This window comes from Corythoichthys intestinalis, chromosome 17 (assembly GCF_030265065.1).
Source record: "Corythoichthys intestinalis isolate RoL2023-P3 chromosome 17, ASM3026506v1, whole genome shotgun sequence".
Lineage (NCBI taxonomy): Eukaryota > Metazoa > Chordata > Actinopteri > Syngnathiformes > Syngnathidae > Corythoichthys > Corythoichthys intestinalis.
In genome coordinates this window covers 33,688,995-33,701,744 of record NC_080411.1, presented here as the reverse complement: position 1 = coordinate 33,701,744, position 12,750 = coordinate 33,688,995, and the positions used below count along the sequence as shown (strand labels likewise).

The 12,750-nt window shown below is 39.2% G+C and overlaps 1 protein-coding gene across 1 annotated transcript in view; it reads right to left on the bottom strand.

Annotated features, from left to right (window-relative positions):
• Nucleotides 1-326: 326 nt before the first annotated feature.
• The window catches only part of zmiz2 (zinc finger, MIZ-type containing 2), a 22,054-nt gene continuing 9,630 nt past the window's right edge, over nt 327-12,750 (bottom strand). Inside the window, exons 7-19 of the mRNA XM_057818292.1 lie at nt 12,428-12,637; nt 10,445-10,528; nt 9,130-9,319; nt 8,925-9,066; nt 8,436-8,646; nt 7,566-7,671; nt 7,335-7,492; nt 7,033-7,100; nt 6,073-6,141; nt 5,749-5,984; nt 4,674-4,789; nt 2,116-2,283; nt 327-1,662 (exon numbers count right to left, since the gene is read on the bottom strand). Of these exons, the coding sequence (XP_057674275.1) occupies nt 1,555-1,662; nt 2,116-2,283; nt 4,674-4,789; nt 5,749-5,984; nt 6,073-6,141; nt 7,033-7,100; nt 7,335-7,492; nt 7,566-7,671; nt 8,436-8,646; nt 8,925-9,066; nt 9,130-9,319; nt 10,445-10,528; nt 12,428-12,637 (1,866 nt within the window). The 3' untranslated portion in view covers nt 327-1,554. The remainder of the gene's footprint in view (nt 1,663-2,115; nt 2,284-4,673; nt 4,790-5,748; nt 5,985-6,072; nt 6,142-7,032; nt 7,101-7,334; nt 7,493-7,565; nt 7,672-8,435; nt 8,647-8,924; nt 9,067-9,129; nt 9,320-10,444; nt 10,529-12,427; nt 12,638-12,750) is intronic.

Below are 12,750 nucleotides of genomic sequence, written 5' to 3'. Positions count from 1 at the left end.
TTAATAATGCTCGCTCATGCTCTCACCTCGAGTTAGGGTTTAGGGGTTTACATTTTTATCATGCCATCCTGTTCAAACATTTTCTTTCCCCAGAAAATTGAGATTTTAAGCTTTCCAATGATGTATCACACATGCAGATAGGACAATTTTGAAATTTGGCCGGAACTTCCAAGTCACCTGAGCGTTTTCCACCATATTCAAATCATATATAGAAATATATTCAAATAAATGCCTTTCTAATCACACATTGAATTATTGATAACATTTTGAAACTTGTGGTCCTCCATAACCGATCGGTGGTTGGAAACCTACTCAAAATAAAACGCTTGTTGAAATAATAGTGGTTTTATTCCTCATTTTGGAGCTCCAGCAAATGAACAAGCAACCGAGGCTACAATCGACAAGAACAATGATTACAAAATAAATAGAAAACAATGGCAATTAAAATGCGTGTTATAAAATATGTGCAATAGTTTACATCTTAAAAACGTGTTTTCTAGTAAATTTGCAGTTCGATAGTCACTTTTTCGCCCCACCTCATCATAAATGCCAACATTTACCAAGATTTTGTAATTTTTTTGGGGGGACCTCAGATCCGACACAGATGAAAAATGAAGCGAGGAAGATGAAGAATTGTACAACGAAATATTCACATCAACATCAGGGTGATCCCCCCCCCCCCCCAAAAGCGGAATAATGGAATGTGGGCGTGGTCACAGTGGTTGAAAACGTTCACTTCAAATTTTTGAATGCAAGTGAGGCCTTTCCACAATTCAGGTAACTGGTAGAACAACTGTTGTCCTTTCGAATTTAAAGATTGGCAAACAATTGGAAAAATTGCACAAAGATAACCCAAGTAGAGATAGATTCCAATTTTAAGAAAAATACTCAAAACATTTATACTTCATGACCAATATAATATGGTCCCGTTTCCTTGTATTTGTAAATTATCTGACAGCAGCATTCTGGATTAGCTGAAACTTCCAGATTGATTTTTATTTTTCTTAAAACTTCCAAATTCACCATGGCAATAATCCAATCTATTAAAAATGGATTGGATTGGACGTCTAGCGCAGTTAATAGCACCCAAATGTGATTTCCACGTATGTGGACACCAGGTCTTTATGGGATTGTTTTTTTGTTGTTTTTTTGGTTCATAGCATTATTTTAGGCTTTATTCGCTGCCATTGACAACGATACGCATCCAATTCATCCCTGTCAAAGGCAGCCAATTAGTTCATAAGTAAAATGACTATTTAAAAAGTGCATTTTAGGTTTGGCGAATTTGAATATTCAAGTGAGGAAACGATGAAAGAAAACGAGAAAGTACTAGTGATGCAAAGGTAGGTTGAATTGCATCCTCGAAAGCCAATAGTGGCACTAGAAGCGGATCAAACTTATAAGACAAACAGTCATTCTACCATTGCCCTAAATTGCCATGCTAGTAAGGACGAATGACAGCTATTTGGACGCCGTTTGCCAGCGAGCGCCGCAGTCTTCTTGTGTTCCATAAAATGGAGTGACGTATTGAGGAGGAGTTGGAAAAAGAGGCGCTCAGTTGTTCTCAAAGAGCGAGAGAAGGTCGTCGCTGCTGTTGCTGGGCAAGTCGGGGGGACCCAAGTAGGACAGCAGCTCATCCGGGTTGGTCAGCTCCGGTAAAAGCTAGCAGAAAGAAAAAAAAAATCTCAATCAAGCCCCTCCCAATGAAAATGGAATGGACAACTTGTGCTGTCAATGGCATATAATGAGTGCCATATAAAAGGCTAAAAGGAAGGACAACACTTTTATCATGTTAATACCAGCAGAACGACTATTATTTTCATGTACTTATGCATTCCTTCGATGCTTTTTGACATATATCTGATCAATGTAAATTCAGGCATCTCGGGGTTCAGCATTATTTTATCCATTATCAGAAATTTGCAGTTTACATATTCAATCACTTTGAGCAACAGTCTTTCACATGAGGGTGAATGGGTGATTTGTTCTATGTGTTGTCTTTCCCTTTAAGTGTTTGGTTCTCCTTGTCCACGTTTGAGGGCAGGACAGAAGGGTTGGGCCAACCCTAAATGGAAAGAAGCCTTTGATGGAATGAAAGATAATCCAAGGGCTCACATCTAGCGAGTGATCGGGCGCTTCTCCTGCTGGGGGTCCTCCAAGGCCAAAGGAGCCCTCGGCGTGCAGCCGAGCATTGTGGGAAGCAGCGGCGGCGCTCCTGTCCTCACTCAGGCTCTGGTTGCCGTGCTGCTGCTGAAGCGACGCATTATGGGACGGGTGCGGCGCCTGCAAGGAGACAAATGCACGCGGCCGTCAATAACGTTCGGCCGGCAGCTGCGTGTGACAACCCCGCTCCACTCCATCTTAATTGATTGCACTCCAGGCCTGCCAGCGGGAAGAGACAGTCAAATACTCAAAGTATCATCATTAGTGCTGTGTGAAATGGAAAAAAAAAAACTGTCTCCATATGAGCTATTTCCCGATATCAATATAATACATATTTCATTATTTGGTGAATTAACAACAATCATGACAGCTTTTGCCTCACTCACTTTATTTATGAATTGACATTAAACTGACCTGCTACAAATTTTAAATGCATCGAATAGTGCTGCAACCTCAAACTGTCCAGTTTGAACAGGAAGGAACTGGATTTTTTGGCTCAAATGCAAAGATATCTGATTACCTAACAATACTTGTGACTAGCGGTTTTGACATTTAAGACTGCTATATGTTAAGTTAGCATAATATCATTAACAAATTATTTAGTATAGACCCTACTCACATGACGTCACAACCACGCCCCCACGCCATATTGTCCGTCAACTCGTCACTGTTGATGCATTACCGCTACGTAAATTCCTCCTATTATGGCGTGTTTTTCTGCTCGTTAACATTAATAATCAAAATGGTGAAGGCGTGTGTGGCGGTCGGTTGCAATAACAGAGAAGATAGACGGAGAGACTTGAAGTTCTACCGGATTCCGAGAGACCCGGAGAGGAGAGCGAGATGGGCTGCTGCAATTCGACGAGAAAACTGGGCTCCAAACGATTACCACAGATTATTTAGTAGTCATTTTATATCTGGTAAAATGCATTTGATATATATTTAGAGGGTTTTGGGCTGACAACCACAATTAAGATCATTGCTAGGCTAATCGCCGATAACATACACTCAGACGTTGTGAATGAACTACCTGAAAATATATAATTATAAGGGGATAATCAGACAGTTGTCATACAATTAATTTACAATTTCACTATTGAGGTCAAAAGCCAAAAAATAAATTCAACTAGGGACAATCTGGAGTAGTGCTATCGCACTTCATATTTATTACATATTATATATGTATGTAGTGAGAGTGCTATCGCTAAACCATATAAACATTAAAAGCCCTAGCTCCATTGACAAATGACATGAAATACATTAGACTTGACAGTGGATGTTAGCAAGAACAAAAGATTTTGAATTGAAAATTTCGTAACTCACCTTCCCGAGCACAAGATAGATTCCTGCCGAATTTTCGTGGACGAGGACCTGTTTCACCCAACCAGCAACAAAGTATTTATAAGCCTTCAAGCTCTTAAAGTTTTTCAAACTTTCGTGAGAATAGGCTGATTTTGTGTTGACAAGATAGTTGTAAATATCAGGGTAGCAGATGTCAGGCAAAGACGGCGAAGACAGCGGGTCAAAAAACATTGATTTAGGCATCAAATATGGATCTGGCGAATGGATAAACTGAAGCTTTTCCACATAACGCCTTTTATACAACGCATCCAATGAGTTTACAGCGTCAGATAACACCGGGGGCTTCCATGAATTGCTCTATAACTTGCACGACTAATTGAAAACAATGAGAATAGGTCTAAAAAATACGGACAATATGGCGGCCGGATACAGCGACACGTCATTTTGTGACGTAGGTGAGTAGGGTCTATTGGATTTGGAACAAATTGTGTTTTCTCTTTTCTGAGTGCATTCTATGTGTTGCTATTTTCAATTATCCTGCATGCATTACTCACGGGGGTTGGCGGGAGGAGCTAATGGGCTAACTATTGAATGGATATCAGAACATCTGCATATCTGCTGGCCAAATTATGCATTGCAAGAACAGGTCCATGGCGATAATGATAAATAAAATGTCAATTCAAGTTTTACATTGTTTTGCACCATTTATATCGCCATGTCTTAAAGCACTAATCATCACCATCATTGATGACACTCAAATTCATCATCACCCAAAAATGAATAAAATAACCTTAAATTAAAAAAATGCATAAAAAAAGAATTTCAACCTCAAAATAACAATGAATATCAATAAGTGTTGAAAATGAATTTCAAATACATTGAATAACCTTTAATCAAAAGATGAAAATTTATCTAAATATTGAAAACATTACATTTTAAAATAAAAATTGAGAAAAATATTATAACTTAAAATGTTTAAATAAATCAAAATATACTATTTTTTTAATGAATGAGGAAAAAGATTGAAAATATTTTGAAAAATGTAAATATATTCAGAAAGTTTTAAAAACAAACTTATTTGAATTTCGGTAAGCCTGGTCGCCACACGCCAGCGTAGCAGCATGCAAGAACTCGGCGGTTGCGAACTTTGGCGATTTCACGGAAAGCGGCATCCGCTCTTGGACGCAAGATGGCCTGTTGCATCTCACCTGCTCGGGCGGGTATGAGAGCGGCGGTCCGGAGGAAGGGTACTCTCCCAGGGTTGGCGTGCCAGGAGTGTTGGGGAACTCTGGGAAAGCCGATTGACCAGCGAAGCCTCGACTCCCTGGTAGGGGGGCGGGGCGTGGGGGGGGGGGGGGGGCAACAGTATTAACACAAGATTTCCAGGTCACATCCCATCAAAAGAGGCTCAACCCAACTTGAAAGCTTCTTTTATACGTCAACTCACTTATCTACATTCTTAATACTTGCACACATTTTTTCAGCCCTGATTTTTCAATGGCGTGAATAGATGGAAAATGATAAAAACCCTAATAGGATTACTCTAGTTTTTTCAAAAAATGCTGGAAAGAATATAATATACTTTATGAGCATTTGGCTGCCATTGACGGCACTAGACGTCCGATCCATTTCTGTTTGCAGATATACTAGAGATGCCATGATCAATTGACTAAATTTTGATTGTCAGCAAGCCGTTTAGAGACATTGTTTGCCTGACAATTGTCCATACCCTACCCCCAATTTTTATTTCTATTTTTTTTCTCCAAAAGAAGTGTGGGAAAACATTATTATTCCCTTTTTAAAGTTTGGGATTTATTTATGTAAAAAGGAAAAGCGAAAACCTTTCTATATATTTATTCATTTACGTTTCATTTTTTCCTATTTGTTTAAAATTTTTAATAACTAAAAAAGGGGAAAACATTTTTAATACAAAAAAACAAACAAAGGAAAAAACAGTAAACATTTTATTTGATATTCTTAAAAGGAAAAATACACTATTGTCAGATTTTCGGACTATGGAAATTTTACATTAATTTCATTTTAGTGACGCAAGTGATTTACTTTCGCGAACCACACAAAATGATGTGGCAGGCCGTGCTTGACTGCAGAGCCGTCAGCTTGACACCCTGTAGGAGCATGTTAGTTGTTTTTATTTTCCACATGGAAGTGATTTTTTTCAAACAATATTTAACTAGCTTATAGTAAATCACTTCTTCACGAACACCTTTTTTAAAATTTTATCACCCAACCCTAACTCGCTGTTCTGTTCTGTGCGTCACCCACCTGGCCTATTGAAGTCAGGGCTGCCCCTGCTGCCGCCCCCGGTGTAGGGGGAGGAGGCGGGTCCCAGCGAGGCTATCATCTCCATGACGTTGGGCAGAACCATGTGACTGGGACTGACAGTGCGACAGCGCTTGAGTGCTGGCCCATCGGGCTCCTCCTTCACGTGCAGGTCGGGCTTGACGGGCACCGGCCGCCAGCCGCATAGTGGATCAATGGTGATCTCCTCGTAGTCAGAGCTGCAGGAGCCAAACATGTAGCAAATAAACTAGCCGTAAAAAAATCAACAAAAGTTGGCCAGCCAAGTGGACAGGGAAGGGAACTTACTTCTGGATGTACACCAGGATCCCCAACATGTACTGGTCCACCTCCAGACCCTCCAGTAGAGCAGTCTTACTGTAACCACAGGTGTATCGGTGGTCAGAGCGTAAGACGCCTATGTCTCCCAACTTTTGCTTGAGAGCTAAGGTAGCACATGCTCATGCTAAAAGCTCCCAAACACTTTTAACAGCATTTTTTGTCCAAAATAAAAAACAAAACATCAGTAGATTAAATTTGTCCTGCATAACATTTTAATTTTTCAATCTATCCAATCTGCTTCTCAGAAAACTTGAAACACTGTTTCAAGAAAACAGATTTTAACTCATTGAGGATAAACACTGGACTAAGTTTTTTTTTTTTAATTAGATTTAAAATTTTTCCGAAAAGTCCTTTAATTGTATTTTTTCCCCAAAATTATTTGTATTTGTCTTCAGTGTTTTATTTAAAACCATTTCATTAGTAATTCATCATTTCGATATTTCCTTTTTTTTTTTTAATCCTTTTGTCTTATTTGAATTGCCGCCATTAAGTGGCCACAGTTATCAATTTAAGTGCTATGACAGGCTTAAAATCAGCAGCAACAATGGCCAAGAGTCTCACCCACCCATTCATATATATTAAAAAAAAAAAAAAAAAGGCAGCTGACGAGAAAACTCATCTGTAGCACTGTACGTTTGGATTGGACAGCTCCTCATCATTGGCAGTGAAGCAGTTAATGAAACTATTAAAAAAAAAAGTGTATTTCTACTGAAAGTTTGAGATAATTTGGAATTTTAAAATTACTCAATCTTCATTTCTATTTCTAGATTAACCAGACCTTTTTTTAAATGTGATCAAAGTCATGTATTTTCATATTATTTTCCAAGAAACAACGTATTTTTCAAACAATATTGAAGACGGCGATAGACCTCCTTGGTCAAATGGAAGGGTTGTCTATCTCCGTCAATGGCAGCCAATGAGACCTACTTGCAGACGGGACACCTCCATGTTCCTCTCTCGCAGTTGAGCTGCAGGTACGACTCCAGGTCAAAGCACTGTAATGAAAAGTGTTTTTTACAGTCATTGGCTGCTATTGACGGCGCTAGACGTCCAATTTATTTTGACTGGGAGGGGTGAATGAATGAACGCTCATTCATTCATTGGACGTCTAGAGGTAGTAAGGCAGGCTGACGCGGAGTTGGTCAGAGGGTAACATTATCTCAGTTTAGCAAAATTATGACTGACTCTGAAATTCTGAGTCCAGCAAAATAGACATGAGTCGTATTCACCTGTATGTGGCGGCAGTCGTGTCCTCGCGCCGGCAGCTGGATGCGTCGGAAGGTGATGGGACATTTGAGCGACACTTTGATGGCCGTTTGCTCCACGCCGTCCTCTCCGTTCAGCCCAGGGGTCCCGGGGATGGTGCCGCTGCTGAAGTTTCTCTTAACTGAAAGACCGGACCGCCGTCAACGCCGGCCGCCTCGCTTGAGAAAATACACGAGTGTGAAAATGACTCTCACTTTTGGTGATGCAGTGCTCCGCGGGCAGGAGCCGTTTCTTCATCAGTCCTTGTAACACGGACCTGACAGACGGCCGATGGACCAACTGAAGCACGAACAGGTGGGACTGAGGAGAAAAACGGAGGCAGCCGGCGTTAAATAAATACGCAAATGGGACACACTACTACAGACTCGGGTTGCCATGAGGAATCCACTAATCCATCATCAAATTAATTAACTATCTGGAAAGTCGATTCATCGTTTGGAAACCTCAGTTGTCCAAATACAGCTTCTTAACCTATTGTCTTTTTTTTTCTTCTTTTTTTAATTTTCACAATGGAGAAAAACAGCAAATGATCTCGTTAAGAAAAAAAACATTTTATTCAGTTAATTTTTATAATGCTTTTTATTTATGCAATGAACAAAATAAAAAAAGGTTAATATTCTTATTTTATATTTTTTTAAATGTTTTTTAATTGATAAAGGAAAAAAAGTCAATTTTCTGTTTTAGAATTTTTGAATTTTTTTTTTAATGGATTACGAAACAAAGGAAACCAGTCAATATTCTTATTCAAATGTTTAATATTATATTCATAAAGAGTAAAAAGGAAAAACAGTAAATTTGTTATTTAATTTTTTTTTTATTAATTGGATAAAAAGAATTGCAAATATGTTCTTTTTTACTAAATCTATTTTTCTTAAATATATATTCTGTATAAAAAACAAACCAGTAAGTATTCATAATTTAAAATTTCTAAAGAGTACAGTAAATATTCCCTGATTTCTGTCATACAAACAGTAAATAACGTGATTTGTATATTAACTGATTAGTTGGCAAAAATAACAAAGAAAACTCATCCGGTCACCAAAGCAAAACTTGCATTCACTCACGCAGCAGCAGGCAGTGACGGTGATCTGGACCGTATTGCGTCCGGGCTGGCACACTTGCTTGAGGTACAAGGCCTTGTGCGAGGTCTTGTTGTCGCCGCGCTCGATGGACAAAGGCGTGGCGTTGACGCTCACCTGCACCGAGGCGGGCCAGTTGGTGTTCATCTGACGGTCCTCGTGGTGGTAGCATTTGAACTGCAGTTCCAGATCGGGCCTATCCGCGCACAAAATAGCCCATGCGGTTATTCCCGTTTTTGCGAAGTTGCTGCCAAGTTGTCCAAATTTTCTTCTTTGAGCCTCTCACTTGATGGCTGTCCAATCCATTTGCACTGGGAGGAGTTGGCAGCGATCGAATGACCACATCTGTTTTTTGTTGCAAACCCTCCCGCTTCAAATGGATTGGACATCTATCGACGTCAATAGCAGCCACAGAGTTAGAATAGACTGGATGTTCATTGCTCTCTAGTAGTTAACAAGCCTAAACAAACTCACCTCATCATCAGCGTTTTGTAGACAGAGTCTCGAAGCTGGAAGGCGTGGTTACTGACAGCCAAGTTGTGCTCCAGCCTGAAAGGCTCCAACACCACTCCATCCCGCACCGGGAAGGTAAGGCGAAGGTCATCGCTAGGGTTACCTTGAGTTTTACATAAAAGGTCAAATCCCAGCATTAAAGCGCGTAGCCATTAGCGTGTCTCACCTGCGCCGGGCTGCGGGCCACCCATGTTGTTTTTTACATCGGGGGGCATGTAAGGGGGTTTGGTGTCCTGGCTCGGCGAGAGGTAAGGTGGCACAGAGGTGCCGGGAGTCATGGGAGGGGTCGGGTTCCCGCCCATGGGGGAGCCGGGGTATCCAGGCATCCCCCCGCCGCCGCCGCCTCCTCGGCCCGGCTGCAACACAAAAGAGGAGTAAGTAACATTTGCAGTTTTCATCAACATTTGTTTGGATTCAAGGGGCATATTTTAGGGAGGACCAGCAGTTCCAAAATAAATTCAATAAAAAACGAAACGTGTTGTAAAAAAATTGAAATTAAAATAAATATTCAAGCCAGGCAACGATTCAAAAATGTAATCAGGACTAATAGCATGAAATACTTGCAATTAACTGCGTTTATTACACACAAAGCCATAATAAATTCAAACGTAGCATATACAGGGGTTGGACAAAACAATGGAAACACCTTAAAAAAATGGACAAAAACTAATTTAATATGGTGAAGCTCTGCCTTTTGCGCCAATAACAGCCTCGATTCCCAGAGGTATTGATTCATACAACTTGCGAATTGTTTCCAAAGGAATTTTAAGCCATTCTTCAGTTAGAATACCCTCCAACGCTTTTAGAGACGATGGCAGTGGAAATCGACGTCTTAATTGAATCTCTAAAACTGACAACAAATGCTCAATAATGTTGAGGTCTGGGGATTGTGGCCGGCCATACGAGATGCTCAACTTCATTACAATGTTCCTCTTGCCAGTCTTTAACATTATTACGATGCCAAAATATTAGTTTTTTTAAAAAAAATATTTATTATTATATTAAAACTATTATATTGTCCAACCCCTGTACAGTAGTGTTGTATTACATTTTTTGGCTCCAAAAACCGATTCTGATACTCGGTTGTGTGATATTGACTGATGCCGATGCTGTATCGCTAGGTTTTTAAATATATATTTTTTCTTTTAATAGTAAACTACAGCATACTCACTTACATTTAAATTAATTGCTATCATGTCTTAGTCAGATGTCATTGTCTGCCATTGGCAGCAGTAGATGTCCAATTCATTTGAAGGGGGAGGGTTCGCATAAACGAACCACTGCCATTCCCCCACTTCAAATGGATTGGATGTCTACTAGTCATAAAATCAACGGTAGGAGGGTGGATCTTGGCCGGAGGAAGAACAATTTTTTTTTTTAACTCATTGGCTGCCACTGATGGCGTTAAACTTCCAGTGCAGCAAATGTTCTATCATGTCAATGGTACTGAATGAGTTATGATTAGTTTTAGCATGACTTACCCCGCTGGCTGCTGCCTGCGTGAAGGCATTATATCCTCCTGGGCCTGCAGGGGGCAGACTACTCTGCCCGTTAAACACGTCAGACTATAGAACAGACGAAAAATGTTTGAAGTTAATGAATTTTATATGATGAATTTCAAATAAAAACATTTACAAAACAATTTTAAGCACTAAAAATATCAAGGGTGCTTATCAGATATCATGCAAAATGTAGAATATTGGTCACATTGTAATGGCGTTAGGGTTGTCACAAAGGATTATTTTTGATGGAGGTTTAATGACCTATTATTTTTATCTTTGTCACATGTAATTTACTGTAAAATTACTCGGGGCTTGACATTTTAGCTGAAAATGTGCATTAGAATCAAAAACTATGTGCTGAACAAAGTAGCACCATTCGAATTATGTAATTTTGTTTTGTTTTCCCAAAATAAAAGCCAAATTTCAAATATTTCATTTAGATTCCTTACAAAAATAATCATCAGCTTTCGTCCAGGACTACAGAAAGAATATTTTCTATCCTTTTTTTTTTTTTAGATAAATAAAAAATAAAACATTAAAAAATGAATTTTGTTTTAAATTGTTTAAAAATAAGACTAGTGTTTTCCGTTCAATTTTGAATTAATAGATGTATAAAAATAATTGGAAAAATGGGCAATATGCTGTATAAGAGAAGTTACTGTTAAGAAGTTGAAAAAGATAATTTGGACACATTTTTTTGTCAACAATATCTTTCAATAATTTAGAATATTTACTCAGATCATATTTACTGGGGGAGAATAGTGTTTTTTTTCTATTTAAATATTTTTTTGAACAACAATATTTAAATGAACTCTAAATAAATACAAGAGAATATGGTCAGACCCCCCCAATATTCACTTTTTTTTTTAAATTAAGGATTTATCCAATTTATCCAGCAATGTCTCTCACCGAAAAAAATCGCCAGTCATTGAGATTGTTATCGATTAATCTGTGTGTAATCTTGACAATGAGATTGCAAACGTGTCCCATGACATTCCAACAACATTATCTTAACGACAGGGGTGCACGATATCCATTTTTTCAAACCGATATCGATAACTTCCTGCTCCTTAAGGCCGATACCAATACGATAACCGACAATATATATATATAATTTTTCAATGTATATTCGCCTTAGTTTTTGAACACCTGTAGGTCAAAAATACTAGTGGTTGATTCAGCATACATTTGCCTTTGACCGAACCAGAATTTTCATGATGTCATGAACATTATTATAATGAACAAAACAAAGACAAGAAAAGTTTTGACTTCAAATAAAGTGCCCATATTATTTTTTTCAAATAAATATAATTTGAGTCAATCACAATCAATCAGTCAGTATCATTGACGATGTGTTCCCCTGAACAATGAGCACTGATCTAAAACAAACATAAACCAAACAGGTATTGTGCTTCCTCAGCAGATAAAACATTCGGTGCAACAAGAAAGGAGACTTTTGTCGTTGGGCCATGAAACAACTTTCTTAACCTGGCAATTATACTGTAGAACAGCAAGCCTGTCAATAATCAAAAGGCCTCTCAAGAGCTTGTAAACATAACACTGTAAAATGCAAATATTTGCTTATTGTCATAGTAAGGTTTGTAACTCAGTGAAGGTAAAATATGGCCTCTAGAACAAAACAAAACTTTGAACACTGGCAAAACAGGAGTGGAAACAAATGCACACATCCCAATCCGACACCATGCCAAAAATATGATTAATAGGGCCGATAACATATTGTTATCGGATTTATTGGGATGATGTCATAATTCCCATTATCGGACCGATAATTATCGGACCGATAATTATCGTGCACCTATACTGAACGAAGCACCTCAGAGGTCAAATTTCCCCCAAACTTAGATACCACAAAACAGTAAATACATGACCAACTTTCTTCATTAACACAAACTCATGTATGATAACACGTCAGGGATTTTTGACGGCGAATAGAGGAACTACCTTATAGTATTGGGGCGGGTTGGGCTGTCCGCCGCCCGGTGGGAATGACAGCGGGTTGTTGTGCGATCCAGAAGCGTACTGGCTCATGGGGGGCATACGGCCACCCGGGTACGAAGGGGAGGGGGCGCACCGTTGCTGCGCTCCGGGGGGATACTGCAGTGGTTGCTGAGGGTATCCAGACATGGACGACATCCCGCCACCGCCCCCGAACTGCCCGGCACAAAGCAACACAAACTTGAATTTACACAGAAACGGGAGTTGGGCTTGCAAAAACTGGATTTAGCTTCAAAATGAGAATTTCACATTTAAATCCGTGTCGGCTA